The following is a 21733-nucleotide window of genomic DNA, read 5'->3' on the forward strand; positions in this document are numbered from 1 at the left end:
ATTTATTATTTTGACTAAAAACGCTCTTTGTTGAGTAATTTGATATAATTATTGTTTTCGTAAGCACTCTTTTTATAAAAAAATGAAAAATTTATGAACATAATTGTGAATAAATTTTGAATAATAAAGTAATTGGAACAAAGGATCAATTCACCCCCTCAACTTGGCACCGAATATCAAATGAGTTATTTTGGACGATTTTGGTATAATTTAACCCGCAACTTAACAAAACTGGATCATTTCAACCCGCAACTTAGCAAAACCAATCAATTTCACCCTCTTGACACAAAAAAGGAGAGTGGGTTTTCTAATTAAAAAATTAATCTTAATTAATCCTACTTAACACTAATTAACATTTTAAATTAAACACTAATCTAAAAAAATTAACCCTTTAACCCTTTTCTTCTTCTTCCCTTTCACCTTCCACTTCCACCGCCGCCACTGCCCACCCTTCCACCGCCGATCTACTGAGGAGCAGATCTGCTCCTCCAAAACAAGGAGCAGAGCTCCTCTAAAATCGAGGAGCAGAGCTTCTCTAAAAACGAGGAGCAGACGGCGAGGAGATGATGTTCCTCGCCGGAAAAACGAGGAGTAACAACTCCTCTGAAACAAGGAGCTCTACTCCTCGTTTTCCAGCTCCTCATCGGAAAAACGAGGAGCTGCTACTCCTCAGTTCCGGCGAGGAATAGGTTGGGAAAAGGGATAAATAAGTCCCTCAATTTTAGTTTAAAATAATAAATTGATTTTTGAAGTTTTAAAATATAAAGGGTAAAATTGAGATTTAAAAATTATTAAGTATTAAACCAGAAACTAAAAATAATATTAAGTACTATTTTGGACTTTTTACCATTCAAAACCGGAGAGTGTGTTTCACTCTCTAGAGGAGGTGCGATGTGATTTTTTTGACAAATTTGGGGATTCGTTTGTTCAAAAACACTCCAAAATGACTCATTTAATATTTCGTGCTAAGTTGAGGGTTGAATTGATCCTTTGTTCAATTTAATTGGCAATAAATGATATAATCTAACAAAAAACTACAAATAGGACAATACTTGTTTGAACTGAATAAACGACAATTGAATAAAAACTCGATGTATGATAAAATGAAATGATGATTGCCTCGCTTGGTTCGTTTTATAATTCCCGGAAAGTTAACTTCCCGAGAAGTATAGTTCCTGGGAAGTTAACTTCTCAGCAAGTTGATAAATATTGTTTGTTTTGATATTCACTTCCCGGGAAGTACGAAACTAATTTTTAAGACAAAAATATTCTATGATAATTTTTATATAAATTTAAAAAGGAAAAAAAATTAAGGTTAAATTAGAAAAATACAGCACAAGTGCTAGGGAAGGTCTACTTCCTTTAGTTTTGTTAGGGAAGTTACTTCCCTAATTAAAGGGAAGTCAAACATCCAACTTTTCGGAAAATAAAATGTATAAACTGAACCAAATAAAAAATATTTGCTACTTTTCGGGAAGTACAACTTTACTAACCTATTTACCCCCAACCAAGCGAGGCCTAAAACAAACTTAGAGGTTAATGAGCATTAATATCAAAAACTTGATATAACCCTCCATAAAACTTAAAATTACCATCTGTATCCCCTAAAAGATTCGATTGCGGCCCATTGTAAGAAAAAGAGTGGATTTCAACGGTTAATTCTGGTAGAAGGCGGTGAAAGTGAGGTAAAAAATAGAGACAATAAACCTGGAAGAAACTGAAAGAAATGTAATGATTAATTAAAACAAATTAATTGTACGGTTGTGTGTTCACCAGCTGGAATTGGACGGCTGTAGAAATTTCTTGTCAGCCCCACATGCCCAATCAACTCTCTTTCTCTCAACAACTCCCATTGGAGATTCCTATGCCTTTTTTAATAATATTTGTAAAATTTTAAGGGCATTTTTCTCAATTTTAAATTGCTTTTTAATTCTATAAATTGCCCTTTCATTCCCTCTCAAAAACCTCTTCTCTTCTCTACTCTCCCCTCCCTATACGTTTTAGCTTTTCTTGCTCTTTCATTCTTCAAGAGCCGAGGTTCTGCTGCTTTAATTAATTTTCTTAATTTCTCTTTTCTTTTCTGGGTTTCTTGAAATTATATATATATACAAGAAACCAAGATCTTGATAATTCTGAAAGGATCTGTTGGTGAAAATATGCTGGTGAATCTTGATGCCGCGTGATTTGAAATTAATGTTGGAGAGTGAGACTGATGTCTCCAGTTGTTAGTGAAATCCTCCGTTCCGGGTTTACGATCGATTCCTCTCTAAGACGCAGGACCCATCTTGTTCAATCTTTCTCTGTTGTTTTTCTTTACTGGTTCTATGTTTTTTCATGAATAATCTGTCCATTACTGCCTCAATTATATATTACTAGTATACATAGTTAGAATATTTAGCCAGCTCTATATATATATTAATTGATTAATTAATTAATTAATTAACCAGAAATTATAGCAGCTATCTGGGTCCTGCGTCTTGAGGTTCTTCATCAGGTAAGATCAAGATCCAAGATTTAATTAAAAAAATCTCAGATTTCATTGAGGTTTTTTTTCATCAGACACTATATAGGCAATATATTTGTATGGCGTCTTCTAGTGGAAATTCCTCAGGTTCCTCCTCTCAGCTTCAGAATTCAGGATCTGAAGATGTTGTGATGGATCAAAGAAAAAGAAAGAGAATGCAATCCAACAGAGAATCTGCAAGAAGATCAAGAATGAGAAAACAGAAACATCTCGATGATTTGATGTCACAGGTTACCCAGCTAAGGAAAGACAACAGCCAAATCTTGACAAGTATTAACATCACCACACAACATTTCTTGAATGTTGAAGCTGAAAATTCTATTTTAAGGGCACAAATGATGGAAATTAGCCAAAGACTTGACTCTTTAAATGAGATCCTCAACTTTATCAACACTACAACAGCAAACAATGGGATTTATGGAAACCATCATCATCATCAAGATCATGCAGCTGGTGGAGTTGCTGCCGACAGCTTCATGAACCCATTAAATCTAATTTATCTTAATCAGCCCATCATGGCATCTCCTGATTTGTTCCAGTATTGATGATGGATGTGTGATTAAGGCTTGGGATGGGTCAATTTCTGATTGTCTTTCTTTATAAACATAAAAGAGATGACTTATGAGTGGTGTTGTGTTCATGGTTTTCATGAGTGGACAGAGGAAAAACTTAAGGGGCCTTTTCTATATTTTGTCATTAATTAGCTACTACATGATGTTAGTTTAATTTTAGGGTGAGAAATATTGGAATGGAAAAAAAGTGTAGCTAATTATTTAGTTGATGGAAATGGTGATTGGTAATTTGGCTTGTAATGGGTCACTATAAACATGGTGTCAATTGGCCTTATATTATGTAATGTTGGCATTATCAATAATCTTTAGCATGTATTATGTTAATTTTTCTGTTGTGGTTTTTTTCATCTTATGTAGTGATTGATGAACTACTTTTGTTTTATTGGTTAAAATATAACTATTATTAAATACGATTGAACTATATAGTTCAAAGGGTATAAGCATTTAGTGACAAATTGCTAGGTCATGGGTTCAATGTCTCCCGCAAGCGCTCTTTTCTCTTCAATCATAAAAAAAACTATAGTTAACGACTTTATAATTGAGAGTTTTAAAATTCGATCATTCGAAGCCTCTATTGGCTAATTACTAAAAAAACTAATTTAAGCACAAAGTGAGATGGATACCATGTTTTTATTTATTCACGTTCAAACCTATTAAGCATGAAGCATGAGAATGTGTGTTAAGATGTAACTATTATTAAAATTTCATCCAACAATTTAAACTTTTAAATGAAATATTAAAAACACTGCCTATTTTAAATTGATAGCTACTCTCTCCATTTTTTTTATTTATCTATTTATCTAAAACCGAATATATTAAAAAATGAGGATTTTTATTTTAAATTATAGAAATGAGTATTAATATAATCCAATTAGTCAAAAGTTGAGTTATAGGGTCATTTATTAGGAAGTGATAAATTAAAACATAATAGTTAAAATTATCTAGAAATTCAAAAAAGAAAACAAATAACTATAGGTAAATATCTTTGTTTAAATGGAAGTGAAAAAAGAGAGAGTATTTGATTTTCCAAAATTTATGAATATTATTCATTATTTAAATAATTAAATTATATATATTTTATAATCATGATAGAATCTAGTGAAGAAATTAGTTGAAGTATAAAATTACTATATTAAAAAAATTATAACATATTTTGTAGTTTATTTTTCAATATTTAAATTTATTTTAAATTATTTATTAATGTGGTACGGAAAATAATGAAATGTATAAAATAATGCAAGTGACCTTTATACATAGGGCACTGCAGTCTTTTGAACCTAATCATATTTTTCACGCTGCATTAGGTTGTCTTTTTGTTTAGGTTGTCCAACATATTTTCTTTTATTACACGCACATAATCGTCCACCGCAAGTCTTTGGAAAAAATAACCTACAATGGATTCTTTAATAATTAATATATATATATATTAAATAAATAAATTATTAATTATTATAATTATTAATTTATAAAAAAAATAAAATACATTTTATAATTATTTTAAAAATATTATTATTATTTTCAATTTAAAAAAATAATATTATATTCAATTTAATGCGTTCTTTAGATGTGCTTGTTCTCCACTTCTTCTTTGTTACGGCAAGTCTTTTTAAAATAACTCCAATGACAAAAAAATATCAACTTTACATTCAAAAAAAATGAATAAAGTTGGTAATTTTTAAAAAGTACGTAATAAATTTTTACTTTTTTACAATCTGCCTCCTTAAATTTATTCTTTTACCATCAAGCCCTCCATATTTGAATTCCTAATTTTGCCTGTGTGTGTCAAGACAGCAATCCAGATTATTAAATTATTAAAGTCGATACTAACATGCATTTGTGATCGAATAGACTTTTAACTAATGAAGTCAATTAAATAAAAAAAAACACTCATGTCAAGTTGTATAAATGAAGATAATTACATTTTCAAAAAAATAACTAATTATTGTCACAAATGTATATGATATATATCACATAATCAAATAGAAATAGTTTATTAAGCAACTAATTTTCTTTTGTTGAGAAAAATATACTATTGATTTGTGTCAAATAAATTTGAATTCTTTTATAAAATCAAATCAAATAATTTCAGATTGAATTAAAATAACAAAAGAATTTAAATTTTATTTGATATGGAATTATAATTTTAGATCTATTTAATATTATGAATAAAAGTTCAGTTTTATTGAACCGACTGTATAAATTCATAAATGATAAATCAGAATAAACTTGTTTTTTTTAAAGCTCAAACATTTGATGCTGGAGTTGGGATTTATAATGTGTTTTATTTATTTATATGGCCTATATTGGATGGAATATAGTCGTGAAAGACAGGCGGCATATACGATACATTTTAGATATTATTTATCTTATCAAGTAAAATAAAATAAGAAAATAATAAAGTTATGTTGCATGGCTATCGTCAAAGAAATTATGTAAAGTAAAATAAAAATAAAGCTTTAATTGTTAAATTGTCAAGGGAGTGAGAGCTAAAGCATCTTCCAATGTCCTTTTTTATTTTATCTTTTACAAAATTTAATATTATGAAAAACAAAATAAAAATTGACTTTTTAAAATCCATGTCCGGACTTTTAAAAAATTATATGTTTATCCAAATTTGACAAATTCATTGAAAATTTATATATTTTTGTAAAGTTAATTTATTTATCTACAATAGCAACCGAATGTGTAATATATTTTTTTCTAAAAAAATTGTCAATCAGAGAATACATGATTTGAATGAATCAATTTTAAAAAATATCAAATCTATTTTGAAAAATTGAATAAAATTCCAATAAATAGGCCAACTTGAATTAAATTAACAACGTTTAAATTTTTAAAAAATCAGAAAATTCAACTTTTTAACCTTTCGTTTAGTAAGACATAAATAAAAGGATCATTTTTTATGTACCATTGCATATAATATAATGTTAATTATATTTATTGAGGGGACATATAGATCAAATACCATATTAGTGCTTCCGAATCAAAGTGATCTCGGACAATTATATATCAAAACTGACAAAAACTTTAAAAGATCAGCAACCAAACAGTCCGTATAAATTTAAGAGCCTAATGTCTTACAAAACCCCGACCTTTTAGCCCCTTTTCAATCATACCATGACGTTAAAAATTTGTCAATTTTACCCTATTTTGCATTTTTGTGTTTCAATTGTACCCTGAAAAATTAAATTAACGTCTTTTGCGGTTGGAAATTTGTTTAAAACATTCTCCATGTCTCGCATATATTGATTGTATATTTTTAAAATTTATTTAAATTAATTAAGAATTTAAATTAGTGTTAATTTGATTATGGTTTTTAGTTAGTTTTTTAAAAATAAAGGACTTATTTGTACTTTTTTGAATAAAAAAGAATTTAATTTCATGTTTAAACTTAATTAATTGAATGATTTCATCATTTAAGTAAAAAACTTAACAAAAATTAAAATATTGGGGTACAATTGAAAACGGAAAATTCAAAAGTGGGTAAAATCGATAAATTTTCAACGTCGGAGTGGAATTGAAAAAAAGTTTAAAGGTGAGGGGTTTTTGAGTGATTAGGCCTAAATTTAAGTGTTAGTTCTAAAATGAACAAAGGATCACTTTCACCTCTGATCTTGTGTCAAAGTATCAAAAAAGTCCAAAGCTCGGAAAAAGGATCACTTGTACTCTGAACTTGTGTAAAACGGGTCAAAAAAACCCCTCCCCACTCTCACCCAAGAGAGTGTACCACACTCTCCGGTTTTCCATAGTGGTTTTGTTGCCCAAGGTGGTTTTTGATAAGAAAAAGCTTAAAATGATCCTAATTTTTTTTAAACATTACAAATTAAAATCTAATAATTAAAAAAGTACAATTTAATCCCTATTATTCTAAAATCTGAAATAGCAAATTAATCCTTTAATTTTTGATATATAACAAATTAATCCCCAAATTTTAAAATCTGAATTAACTAATTAACCCCCAAAATTAAAATATCAACAAATTAACCCTAATTTTTTAATATACATAAAAAAAATTAAAACTCTTTTAATTTTTTTTTAAAAAAATACAGACCCGCGGGTCTGTTCTTCCAGATCCGCGGGTCACAGATCCTCCGGCGAGCATCTGTTCTTCACTGATCCTCGCCAGAGGATCTGTTCGCGAACAGAGCGCAAGGATCTGTTCGTGAAGAACAGATCCTCCGGCGAGGATCTGTAAAGAATAGATCCTCGCGAAGATCGAGGATCTGTTCTTCACAGATCCTCGCGCGAGAGGATCTGTTACAGATCCTCCAGCGAGGATCTGTTGAAGAACAGATCCTCGCGAGAGGATCTGTTACATCCTCCGGCGAGGATCTGTTGAAGAACAGATCCTCAGGTGAGGACTTGAGGATTTGTTCTTCAAATTCCGGCGAGGAGGCTCCTCCTCCTTGCCGGAACGGAAAAAAAATGATTTTTTTTTAAAATAAGAAGTCCAAAAAGACACTTAAATTAATTAGGGATTAATTGTGATTTTATTAGTTTTAATTGTGATTGATTAAGATTTAAGTGAGATTAATTAGGAAATAAAATATTAATTAAAAAACCCACTCTCCAATTAGGATGCCACGTCAGCAAAGGGGCCTTTTTGAGCCGGTTTACACAAGTTCAGGATAAAAAGTGATCCGGTTTTCCAGTTTTGGATTTTTTTGATACTTTGACGCAAGATCAGGGATGAAAGTGATCCTTTGTTCGTTCTAAAATATAGTGTGAAGATGCTAAAAAGATAAGCTAATCAATGATAGTATACGTTATAGATGAAAGATAAAATAAACACAAAAAAATGGACCAATGAGTCAATGACTACGTTTATTTATTACCCCATTGTCTACTGTTTGAAATTATTCATTGTGCAACAATGTTATAGTGACTAAGTTAAGAGTTCGCATATATATCTATATCTATACTATATATAAAAGCACGGATGGGAGGGGGGACAGGCAAATTTACTGAATAATCTTTTTTAGCTCACTAATAAATAAAGGTTTTATAGTCATTAACTAATTAATTATTTAATTAATCACTATTATAATTAAAGTCCTAATTAGAATAGATAGCTAAATTATCTACAATTTAGTTTTTAGTATGTAAAAAATAACTAAATTGTCTCCAAATTAGTAGGAATATTTATCTTTTAGTTTGATTGAACTACAAAATTAAAATAATGTATTTGGTTAATATATTATTATTTAATTATGGTTATTATAAAACTAAATGAAAAATAAATTAAGTATGGAAAAAAATTTAATAACCGGATATATTATATTTACTTTTACAAAAATTCTTAACTAATTTAATATTAATTATAAATAAAAAATTGATATAATCATAATAAATTACTAATATGTTCATTGACAAGTTACATTACGAGCCACGTGCATAGCACATAATGCGAAACTAGTATATATATATGTGTGTGTGATCCTATTTCATATGAGAATAATTGTTTCTGCATAAATTTATATATTTTACGTGATAGTTTTACAAATACACCCCCTCATCTCATTAAGAAAGTACATATTTTAATTTTACATATGCCATTTAAAAAGTTCATAATATATTTTTAGTGCCAATTTATATATTTTTTTTCTTTTATCCCTTTTTTCATTTTAAAATTGATGACTATTATTCTATAACCAAATTTTAAACATTATAAATAGGGATACAATAAAAAAAGATTATATTTATTAATCATTTTTAATTTACGTGTAAAAATTATTTGTCCCTTTTTAAACAGAATGGAGGGATATACTCTTTCTATTTCATCTTAATTGCACATTTTTATTTTTACACGTATTAAAATACATTAAATAATATACATATATTTTCTTTTACAACCCTTATTTTCTTGAAATATGGAGCTTTACTAAACCGGGTTTAAAACTCCCCCTCTCACAAAAAAAGAGTGGAAAATTAATTTAAAAAAACTAATCCTAATTAAACACCAATTAATCCTTAACAAACCCTAATTATTACTAATTAACCAAAATTAAACCTAAACGTAATTATTCTTTCATAACCGACATCGATTAGAAGCCACCTTTTGTAATTGCCGCCAGCAACACCTCCTTTTAGCCGTCAATAGACCTCATTGCAACAGTAGCTCCTCCTCCGCCGCTCCACAACCGTTCTCTTCATTTGAGATTAATCCAGCTGGGTTCCTCTCTGAGGAAGACAAAGAGTTCGTCTTCATTTTCAAAGGAGCAGTTGTCGGGTTGGCGAAGAGGAACAACCATTTTTCGGGCGAGGAGGAGCGTAGGCGATGCTGGAGATGGACAAGAAGAAATCGGACGATAGAGGCGGAAAATGGAGTAAAAAAAATGTTTGATTTAAGTGGATAAAAGTTCTAAAAGGTTCCTAATTTTTTAGAAAAAAATAATATAATAGTTAAACTTTTAAAATTGTAAGAAAATAAATTGAATTTTAAAAATCTTTAAGTGTGAATTTGGAGAATGAAACAAATATGAAATTCCTTTTTAATCTTTTTCTATACTAACTGTATAGTATGTTTTACTTTCGAGGGTGAGAATGGGATATGGATTTTTGACCCAAATTGGCAAAGATCTGTGTATTTTTATCATATTTTTTTACAATTGATTTTTCGATTTTTCGTGCCAATTTGAGAGGATTAAATGATCCTTTATTCAAAAATAATTATGTTAGTTTATACACATGCATCATTTTCTTTGGATATTAGAGTGACAAATAAAATGAGAGGAGGGAGTACATGACAAACAAATTTTAAGTAGTACGAAAATATGTTTCACCATTTCTTTTATTTAATTACTACGATACAAATTTATTATTTTTAAATAGGCCAAATTTATATTAAGTTTAAAATTTTGTGCTCTTTGTAACTACGATGATTTTTATAGTTATGGCTCTATTTAAATAAGAACAAAGGATTATTTTATCCCCTTAACTTGTAACGAAATATCAAAAAAGTTCATATTAGCAAAATAGTATCACTTTTATTCTGAATTTGTCAAAATCAGATCAAATACCTCCCTCAAATACTTTTCCCCACTCTTACTCATAAAGTGAAACACTCTACGGTTTTACATAGAAAAAAGCTCACAAAGACCCTCTAACATTATTTTATTTTTTAAATTGACACTTAAACAATCATAAATTACAATTATTTTCCTATAATTTTAAAAATTCTAATATTATATGAATTATTTTAAAAACATCAAAAGCTTTATTGTATTTTTTAGGCTTATCCTCTTAAAATCCCCCCCACCTTTTACCTCCAATTCGTTTGCACCCTCACGTTGTAAAACCACCAAATATACCCAAATTACGACCTTTCACTTTTAATTGCACCCTCAAGCATTAAATTGACCTCTTTTCACTTGAAAAATATTCAAATAAATACTTTAAATTTTAGCATATATTTTAAAATATGACTTAATATTTTATTTAAAACAAAAATAAACCTATTTTTTCAAGTGAAAAGATATCAATTTAATATTTGAGGGTGCAATTGAAAGTGAAAGGTCGTAATTTGGGTATATTTGATGGTTTTACAATATGAGGGTGCAAACAAATTGGGGGTAAAAGGTGAGGGTTTTTTAAGGGAATAAGCCTATTTTTTATAATAAACATATTCTTCTTCACACTTATTCTTCTTCAGACATCTTCTTCTTTCTTTGCAATCTCTTTTTTCTTTTCTGCTCCGCCGCCGCCACCGACTGCCACCACCACTAGAAGCCTTCTTTTTTATTGCCAACACTACCTACCCCGTCTGGGTGCATACCCAGACAAAGAAATTCGTCTGGATTCATACCCATAAGAGTTTCTTCGTCTGGGTATGAACCCAAACACAGATCTGCCTCTGGGTTTATACCCAGACATGTTTTTGCGTCTGCGTCTTGGTTCATCCCCAGACGTGTTTTCGCGTCTGAATATGAACCCAGACACATATCTTCATACCTAGACGCAAATCTGCGTCTGGGTATGCAACCAGCATATATCTGCGTCTGGGTTCATGACCAGGCGTTTTTCTTCGTCAGGGTATGAACCCATACGTAGATCTGCGTCTGGGTTCATCTTGACGATCTTTGTTGGTGAGTTTGGGTTCTTTGTTGATGGATTTTGTCAATGATTGAGTTTTTCAGAGTTCAATTTTGCCGGTGGCAGTGTTTTCTGGTAATTTATTAATTAGTATTTAATTGATGTTAGTGAGATAAATTATGATAAATTGGAAAAATGTATAAACGAATTCTTATCATAATTGGAAAAATGTATAAACAGTTCTTAATTTAATTTAGTTTAATTATTGAAAAAATATATAAAAAAATTTAATCAAATTTAGTTTAATTAGAGTTAATTAGAATTTATTTAAGTAAATTAAAAATCCACTCTCTGAGGGCCTTTTTGATTTGGTTTTGACAAGTTTAAAGTAAAAGTAATACGGTTTTGCTAATTTGGACTTTTATAATACTTCGTTACAAGTTGAGATGGTAAAATGATCCTTTGTTTATTTAAATGATTTGCTACTGATGGAGTCTGCTTTCTGAATCTCTGATTAAACCTGTAAAATAGGGTAGAAGGTCAATCGCATGGTGGTTGTCCTATTAACTCTCTAATGTCAAGTTAGTATTGAGCTTTGGCAGCGTTTTAGCGTATTAAATGTAATTTGTTGTAATACCCCAAATAATTAAGTCGTGCCACGTGTCAGGAATTCCGATAAATTAAGTTAAGAAGAATTTAATTTAATTATATCAGGAAATTGAAATAATTTTATTAAGCTAATTAGCGGGATTAAAGGAAATAACTTTGGAAATTAATATAAAATAAACTATAAATTCCGTAATGGAATTTATTTCGCCAAAGTCCGTGAAATGATTTATAGTATCTATGGTAAAAGTCTCGAGTCAATCGGAGACCTTTTAAAATTTGGACGCGGATAGGTTTTGGGCTAAATTGTAACTTTTGGAAAAAGTTCAAGGACCAAAATGTCAATTAGCCAATTAAGCTTCGAGAATAGTAGTTAAAAGATTATTGTCGGAAAATAATAATAATTAGGTTAGTATTATTTATTGGATATAAATAATACGTAAGTAATTGAGTTGAAGTGAATAATTAACCATTTGGTTAAAATAGAAAGTTTAAAAGAGAAATGGTTTAAGTTAAAGAAATGAAGGATTAAAGTGGTACATTTGCCAATTATATATAAGAAATGAGATAAGGAAAGGAATGATACAGAAGCTATCAGTAACCATCAGATTCATTTCTTTCATTCTTCGCCGTTCTCACCGTTTTCATCGTACGATCTCCGTTTCTCGTCCGTTTTCAACGTTCTATAGCTCGAAACGATCGTATTTCAACGGGTAATCACGGTAAGCACGTCGTTTTTCCGTTTATTTGAGTTTATTGGATGGGTTTTTGATTTGAAAATTAGGTTACGGCGAAACCGTATCGCGATTACGTATTTGATTCGTTTTATACGTTTTTATTGTGTTTTTGGATAGATTAGGATGCTATATGGATGTTGGATGAGTTCGGGATTGATTTAGCACGTCGGAATGGCCGTTTTCAGCGGTCGGAGTCGTGCCCACGAAGGTGCACGACGTGCTCAAGGTTAGAGCACGTCGTGCAGGGGCACGACGTGCCCTGAGGAGGTGCACGACGTGCACCTCCCAAATTCGAAGGTGCACGACGTGCACTAGGGGGGTGCACGACGTGCACCACCCTTCTTTTGAAGGGGAATGACTTCAAAAACCTAATTTTACGATCCCCTAACCCGATATCGACTCCCGGACTCCGAAAATGCAAGATTCGGACGTTAAACTAGTAAAATATGACTAGTTGTTTGGAATGAGATAGTTTATGGATATCAATTGGTTTTATTAAGAAAATCTATATTCTCTATTGAGGATTGAACCGAGAAGTATTAAGAAAGGAAAGAAGTATGATTCGTTTATCGGAAAAGATTACGTTTGAAGCACGACGGTTAAAGAGTGTGGCGTGTCGTGTCTCGAGTCTAGAATCAATCCTAGAATAGGATTCTGATATGAGTTATGACTTGAAATTGTTTTAAATCCGGCGAGGCAAGAGGCAGCGGGACAAAGAGCTCGGGAAGCTTGACGTTTCTAAGCCCCGAAGTGTTTTTGGACAAGCGTGTTCTGTGAGTACACTTTAATTACTTGCTAATATTCATAAAGTCGCGTATTTTCATATACGGACGACTATATGAATACTTATATGTTTAAAAGTATGTTTGAAAAAGTATATGTATGTATGTTTGAATTATTTGTATTAAAATAATATAATTATATGAGATGAATACGAATGCTTAAAGAACTGGGGAAGGGTAAAAGCAATGTGTTATGAACTCAAAGGTTTGGTAATATACATGTATCAAATAAGATACGTATAAGAGCATATAGTACATCCTTATATGTACTATATACACAAATATCGAATAATATACGAGTATCGAACCAAATATGCACGAGAAAAGTATAGTACATTCCTATATGTACTATTATTCATATATTTATAAAGAAACATAGTACGTTCCCATACGTACTTTTAAATATAATGAATACCCATACGTGCGTGTGTTATAGATGTATGTTTGTAGATTGTAATGTGCATGTCATGGTCCATAAAGGATCAATATAACAGAACGAGAATTGTACTATGGTACAGCCAAATATAAGAACTGAGATGCAAGGTTGAACTTGAATGAATTATCCCGAGACCTGTATCTCACCCATTCTCGATAATAGTCCTTGGGACTCATAAGAAGATAAAATTAATCATAATATATCGAGAATCAATTTGAGATAAGAGCAATAATTAAGATATGATATAAGACACATCGGTTGGCGTGGCTATCGATGTCAAGTGATCAAGAATACATCGGTTGGCTTTGCTATCGATGTCAGTTATGTAAAACACATCAGTTGGCTTCGCTATCGATGTCAGATAGATGAAACACATCGGTTGGCTTTGCTATCGATTTCAGATAGATGAAACACATCGGTTGGCTTTGCTATCGATGTCAGAAAGATAAAGTCAGAGAAACTTAATGAGAAGAACAAAGATAATCAAAAATCATAACAATAAACAAAACATGACTAGTTTGTACGTAGTATAAACGTACATGAGATATAGCAATGAGGCAAAGATATCAGGTACGTCTATAACATAAACGTTTAGTTTATGACACGTACGTGATCATGGAAATATGAATGAACATACGAAGTATGTTTGGAAGTAATATCATATGAAGTATGATCCAAAAAGAATATTTTCTACATAAAGAAGTTTTCAAACGTTTTCACCCTTTATGTAATATTACTTGTAATTATGTGTATTCACTCAGTTTTATACTGACCCCATTGTTACTCCAATTTTTACAGGTTGAGTTAGGTATGATTTGGAGAATGAAGCTTCCGAAGTTTTAATTCTCGGAAGTAGTACGAGTCATGAGACCTGGTTCTCATTCTAGCAAGTCCGCAGTAGTTTAGAGAAACAGACTCTATTTTGTAAAACGCTTTAACTCTGATGTATTTTTCAAACAGGGGTCGTGCGTATTTTGATATTATTGTGATATATAAAATATGATTTAATTTGCGAAAAAATTTATAGTAGTTTTAGGCTTGCTACGGGTTTTGGAGCTACCACTCCCATTCCCTAGCGCCGGTTGCGACTCATGATTTTGGGTCGTGACATTTGTGTGTTTTAGACATACCTCAAACTCTTTATATAGTTCTAGTGAGAGATTACCTTATAGATTTTATATAGGAAAAAGATTTCTGTTTAGCATATAAATCCTAATAGAAAAAGAATTTTTATTCGGCTTGTGAGCTTATTAGGAATAAATTTTCTAATTAGAATTATCTTTTTTGAATAAGAGATTGACTCCAAATAGGAATATATTCCTTAATTGAGTTTCCATCCGTTACAATTGTATTTATTTTAAATTTAAAGTTAATTTTACCCACGTGGTATGTCATAATATCCAACACGTCAAATTATATGACCCGTTGTTTTTAACGGTTAATATCATATAAACTCATCAATTTTACATGTTTTTTTCAATTTAATCACGGCTTTTATAATTTATCATAATAATACACCAATTTTTTTAAAAATTCATACACAATGCTGGGGTGACACTCATTAATTGGTGTAATTTTCTGGGGTGAATGTCATTTTTCGGCTGCTACCTCAGCAAATTATAACTTCGTGTATGAATTTAGAAAAAAATGGAAATTAATGTACTTTTATGATGACTTTCAAAAATTATAATCAAATTAAGAAAAATATAAAATTATTAAATTTTTCTCATATTATTCAATTTTTTAATATAAACTCATTGTTCAATATAGCATTTATAATGGAGTTAATTAGACAAAATACTACAACTTCTCAACTTAATTAGACAATTACGTTCATATCTTTCTCTTTTGAAAAATACAATTTGTTCTTTTCTTTTTTGATTTTTATACTTTTGATTTTACACAAATATCAAATGCTCTTCTAATCTTTTCATAACCTAATTTCTTCAAATAAAAATCATGGCAGCCAAGAGTAAATAGAGAGGAAGCAACTGTTGAACCACGTGAGACGACCGTCGGCAGTGAGACCGGCAATAGCAACGCCGATGTGGTCATCGACTTTGAAGATCTTCTTTTGGTGAGACGAGAGCTCAGAATTAACCCTATTAACGCACGCGAGTACCACGTGAGTCTTAGATCAGAGTCCAATTGCCGCTGAGCCTTGCTTTACGACCTCCATGGCATACTCTACCTAGAATAGCCGTCCGACGGGGCTCCGATTTGGTTTTCGGTTGGGGTTGTTCTATTCTTTGTTGTGGCTGGATTCTTGAGTTTTGTTGGGTTCATTGTGGAGGTTTGTGGTATATTGTCGTGATTGTATAGATAGAATCAATGTTCAGCCTGCACTCTAGGTGTTTGAAGAAATGCTTATGAGAATTGTAATGTTTTGGGGTGTTGGATAACTAATGGTTAATACTGGGTAAACCGTTGGGTAACTTTGTAATAAATTTTATTTTCAATATATTATAAATAAAATCGTTAGTTAACTGGTTGTCGTCGCCGGAGGTAGCGGACCTGTTGTGATGAAATTTATTTTGTTGCTATTTAACCAATCGTTAGTTAACTGGTTTTTCTTTTGTGAACAACGGTGGTGATGTGGTGGTGGTTCGATTTTTGGTGTTGCACTGCCTGCACTCTAAGTGTTTGAAAAAATGCTTATGAGAATTGTTATGTTTTTGGGTGTTGGATAACCAATGGTTAACATTAGGTAAACCGTTGGGTAACTTGTAATAAACGTTATTTTGAATATATTATTAATAAAAATGTTAGTTAACTGTTGTTGAATTTTATTTTGTTGCTATTTAACCAATGGTGTACTAAAAGTACACCAATGACCTTATTTTTAGTACACTGTTAGTTAACAAATGGTTAATCAATAATTTTATATTTAAAAAGAGACGATTTAGATTTTATTTGACGGTTGCTCTTGCGGTGATGAAGGCGGAGGGGTTTGTAATAGAATTTTCAACTAGTTTAATAGAAATTGAGGTTTAAATTTATAATAGTTTTGTTTGTTGGTTAACCAACAGTGTTAGTATACCGCTGGGTAACCAAAATCGTATTTCTGAGATTAAAAAAAATATTTTTGAGAATAAAAAAAATTATTTTTGCAAAAAGAAAGTACAAATTGTATTTTTCAAAAAATAACTTTGAGGTAGTATTCTTGAGAATATTTTATCTTTTTTTGGTATTTATCTAAAGAGGCCTTTATAATGCATGACTAATGAAAGCCTGATAGACCCTAACATTAGACACCCATGTGTGATGGCTTTTGCTTGTACTGAATTGATAATGATTTTAAGCAATGAGTGATTATCTCTTTTAGCACTTAATTGGTCCTGTTTTTTTTGCTCATTCTAATTTTCTTACTTAATCAATTGAATACCAACTTAGCAGAGTTCACTTTGATAACAAACAGATACTTCAATTTCATACCAAATGCAGAGTACATTTTCATGTAAAAAAAGAGAGTTCCATAACAGGATAACTACCAACCTAAGCATTAGATCAAAAGCTTAACAACCTATGCATTACCACAAATTCACTTAAACATAACAACCATACTTCTTTGAGTTGCAACTCAAAAAAGAAGTTTCACACCAAATGCAACCCAAGCAATTCCAGCAGCAAATAAAGCAACATTCTTGAGGGATCTTGCTGATTTAAGCTCCTTAGTGTAGTTCAGTTCATCATTCTTTATCCTTTTTAACTCAACCCATAACTCTTTCATTTCAAATTCATAGTCAATGTGAATTCCTTCTCTTTTGTTGTGTCTGAGCCTTCTTCAGCCACTTAATTTTACCCAGCAGCAATTTCTTTTCATCTCTCAACTGATTAATCACAGTTATAGCCCTTTCATCCATTTCATCGTTGAACCACTCAAAAAAATTGCATTTCTGGATATTAAAGGGATCTCCCTGCAAGACAAATGCAAATGTCGTAAATTATACACTGTCCTGAATAAATAAAATTATTGAAAAACTTACATTAGAGAAATGACAGTTGAAAAATCTTCTGCCTGGGTTAGCAATTGTCCATGCCGTTCTCCTCAGAGCTTTGAGCCTAATACCATTCACCCGGCAATGACAATACCGTTCATAGCCTTCATAATCCATTTCAAACTCGCTCCCAACAGTTCTGTATCTACTCGAAGAAGAAGAAGAAGAGGAAGATGCCATAACGATGGGTTGAGGATTTTCAAGTGTTAGGGATTTTGAATTTAGGGTTATGCAAATTGAATGGGGTTTTGATTAAATGAGAACGTTTTAATTAATGACTGTGTTCTATTTTGCAGGGAAAAGGCTTAGTCAGCACTCCACATCAGCACCGTTAACGTTTTGAGTAACACCGTCGAAGGGAAGGGTCCAAATTACAGGGTCCGTTAACTAAAGGGTCATAATTGAGCCTCGAAAAACATAAAGGGGCTACAAGAGCCTGAAGGGAAATATGAGGGTCATATCTGAGCCTTTTCCCTAGAGTTTTTAATAAATTAAATTGTTCTGTCTTCACTAGACGGTTTAATGTAGCCAACTTTTTATTTAAGTGTTAAAAAAATATGTGGAATATATGTTAATATATTCTTCAGATCTAATTATTATAAAAGAGAGTTTAATTAAAATAAACCTAATTGATGAATATCGAATCCTACCATAATTACAATGAGGTCGAGTAATACAAGATTCGTCCTTCAAGACAATGTCACGCTCTAACCCTAAGAGCTGAAAGTTTAATAATATCAAAGGACCCGAATCCTAAAGATTCGCCTTGGTCAAAAGAATAGACTGAATCACGAAGATAAGGCGGAATTCTCTAAAAAGATCGAATAGAGCGCGTCGTCCGAAAGATCCGTCCAAGAATCAGTTCTGCGAAGTATCTTTTCTATTTGAATACAAACTACAACTTAGAAAGATAAGCTTATTCATGAGATATTTCTGCGCAAGAGTTTTACCTAAATAGAAAGTCTCTTTTCTACTCAAGGTCAAAACCTACTAAATAGGTATCATTTTTATATTCGAAGTCTACTAGGTATGCATTCAATTACTATATAAAGAGTTTGGGATATACCTAACCACACAACTATATTAATAGACACAAAACTCTATTTAAGCCTCTACTGATTTTAACATTAGAGAGTTAATCGGACAACCACCGTTAGCTTCTACTTTATTTTGCAGGTTAAATCATTGATTAGAAGGCGGACTCCATCGCTAATAAAGTGATGATGTTCATATTAATTTTACTTTACGTTTGACCATTGTAGACCCTCTCATTCATCTTTTTATCCTAATTTTGGATTTCTTAAAGGAAAATAGAAAGACAACACCAATAGCTACAATAGCTATAATTGTACCATTAAATAGCGCTCGTAAAAATAAATAAATTAAATCAACTAAGATTTATCTCTCTCTCTAGAATATAATTTTCTCCTCTCTTTTTAAAAATCACACTCTAAAACTATTGCTTTGAGAAGGTGATTTTAATCTTTCGACCGAAAAACCATCTCCTCTACTCCTTTTTTTTTATTTGATCTATTTTAATAAAACTTAATCAATTTTCTTTTATAATAAATCCATTTTTGAAGGTCTCTCATATTTTAGAGGAATGAAAAAACAATTTTTTAAAAGTTAGTTCCATAAAAAATCACGATCTTTACATGGAATTTAATTTTAATCACGACCTTTAAAGTTGACATTTAAAGACACGACCTCTCATTTTATTTCAAATCTATCACCAAAGTAAAATTCGGTGTATTTTTTCTGAATAAAAATTACTAATCCTACATACTCTAACTGAAAGATAATAATATTTAGTGTCCATTTATAATTTGGGTCTAATTAATGGTTTGATGAATAACTTAGTCAACAAAAAAATACACTAAAATAATAGATTTGAAAAAAAAAGTTATGTTTTTATATGACAACTTTTAAAGATCGTGATTAAAATAAAACTTCATAAAAAGGCTATAATTTTTTTATAAAATTAACCCTTTTTTTAAAAGGTGGTTTTTTTTTTGGGTTGGAAAATCACCTTCTAATTTTATCAAGGGGTTTTCTTCAAATCTTTGCAGTTGAGGTTGATCTTCTTCAAAATATGTGTGGGAGTCTACTAGTGTTTGTTAGATCTATTTTTGGTGTTCATTTTTGAAGATGAGGATGAAATTTATGGAACAAGCGGTTTTAAAGTATAAATCGGATGAGTTTTATGGATCTAACTCTACTTTCTTGAAAAAGAGCGCATTGGTGGCAATTTTAGCGGATTCCGACTTCTATTGATTAATTTTTTATTTGTACTCTATAACTTCTTATGTGCTTTTGATTATCTTAGTTGGTTTGCATTTAGAAAGTTCACATATTTAAATTCTCGTAATATGATTTTCATTAATATGTAAGACTTCAACTTATCTATCTAATTTTTAAGTTGGGACAAAATAATCAATTAAGATTAATTAATTTAATTTTACAATGCTAATATTAAGTACTTTTTCATTTTAAATAAATAAGCAATTTAAAAAAAATATAATGCTTGAAAATTTATTTTATCTAGACAAATGAGTGAATCTATAAAAAAATCACACTTCCTCTTATTTAATATAATATTTTTTATTATCTTTCATTTCTTTTTTATTATATTCAACTCAACTAAAATTAAAAGGAGTTATTTAATAAGGATAAGTAAGCATATAAGTATTACCGCGGCAGTAGAGTGTTTATTATTTTTTTTCTTCTAAAACTCTTACTCATTTTTGGTAAATAATAATCTTCAAAATTAATTTTTTTGTATTTCTTTATCTAAAATCCGACTGATGCAAATGAGAATTACAAATTAATTTGTGATTTTAAATTGTGCGATAATATTAAAGTAGACAACTCTTTTAAAACGAGAGAATAATTAAAACAACGTATAATTTAAAATAAATAGAGAGCAATAATAGTGTATGAAGGAATTACTAATACGCCTTCGGTCTTTTAATTGTTCATTCACCTAACTGAATTTGGTTATAATTATTAATCCATTTAGAATTTTAAGATGACTTTAGCTGTTATTTTCTAAATTTATCTCTTTCTAATAAATAATTTTATGACTCAATTTATAAAGTATTTATTAATTAATAGGATTATATTAGTATTTATTCTTATAATTTCAAACAAATTTTTTTTTAATATGTGCAATTTTGATTAAATAGACAATTAAAAAGACGGAGGAAGTATTTATTATTAAAAGATATAATGAATTAATATTGTATTGAATGTAATGAGTGTTTAGCCCATGTATTGGTAGTGAATGTCATATTTACAACATGCCAATGAGCATTTGCGATTGATATTTGTTTTTTTTATTATTTAATTGTTTTATATGATTAATATATAATTGAATTGTTGTACAAATATGACGCAACGGTTACGTACAATAATTTTTGGAATGTAATTTATTAAAACCACATTAAAAGTTAAATGTAATTTGTTGGGGGACAGTGATATGAAATCACTTTTTTAAAAAGAAAAGAGAGTAGCATGCTAAAATAGGCGCCAATGAGGTGGGGCGTATATGAAAAATGAAGAAGCAAAAGGTAACTGTGGGCTGTGAAACCCTACTAAAACGTTTAGTGTTAGAAGGCACCAATCACCATTCTTTTAATAACTTTTTTTATTTTTATTCTGTATCAAAGAAAAACTTGTTTTTTTATTTTCAGCAGTGACTTACAGTTCTTGAAGTTAAAGTGTAGCTGTTTGATTGATGTTGAATGCTGACCCTTTTAATTAGCTCTAATTTAGTGGGTTGGCATATGCCTTATTATTCCCTTTTAATTCTTTTCTGCACCACTTTTGCATCTGAAACGTCACTGCACTTATCAATTAATTATTAACACCATATCGATCGAGTGTATTTTACAAATAATGTTTCTCCATTGAAAGAGAATAAATTGGTTTAAACATCTTAGAAGCAGATAAATAATTCAAGTAATGTCTTTTAAAATTTTGAATTATGTATCTGCTTTAAGATGTTTTGATCAATTTATTCTCTTTAATTCACTGGTTCCAAGTCTA

The 21733-nt window shown here is 30.4% G+C and overlaps 1 protein-coding gene across 1 annotated transcript; it reads left to right on the forward strand.

Moving 5' to 3' along the window:
- The first annotated feature begins 1948 nt into the window (after positions 1 to 1948).
- Positions 1949 to 3420, forward strand: LOC126665117 (bZIP transcription factor 11-like). The gene has a single exon (XM_050357819.2). The coding sequence runs from the start codon at positions 2584 to 2586 to the stop codon at positions 3067 to 3069; it is 486 nt and encodes a 161-aa protein (XP_050213776.1). The 5' UTR covers positions 1949 to 2583; the 3' UTR covers positions 3070 to 3420.
- Positions 3421 to 21733: the final 18313 nt, after the last annotated feature.

Source organism: Mercurialis annua, linkage group LG1-X (genome assembly GCF_937616625.2).
Source record: "Mercurialis annua linkage group LG1-X, ddMerAnnu1.2, whole genome shotgun sequence".
Taxonomy (NCBI): domain Eukaryota; kingdom Viridiplantae; phylum Streptophyta; class Magnoliopsida; order Malpighiales; family Euphorbiaceae; genus Mercurialis; species Mercurialis annua.

What these genes read in the sequence shown, in the direction of transcription:
- LOC126665117 (XM_050357819.2), top strand. Translation starts at nt 2,584, where the DNA reads ATGGCGTCTTCTAGTGGAAATTCCTCAGGTTCCTCCTCTCAGCTTCAG.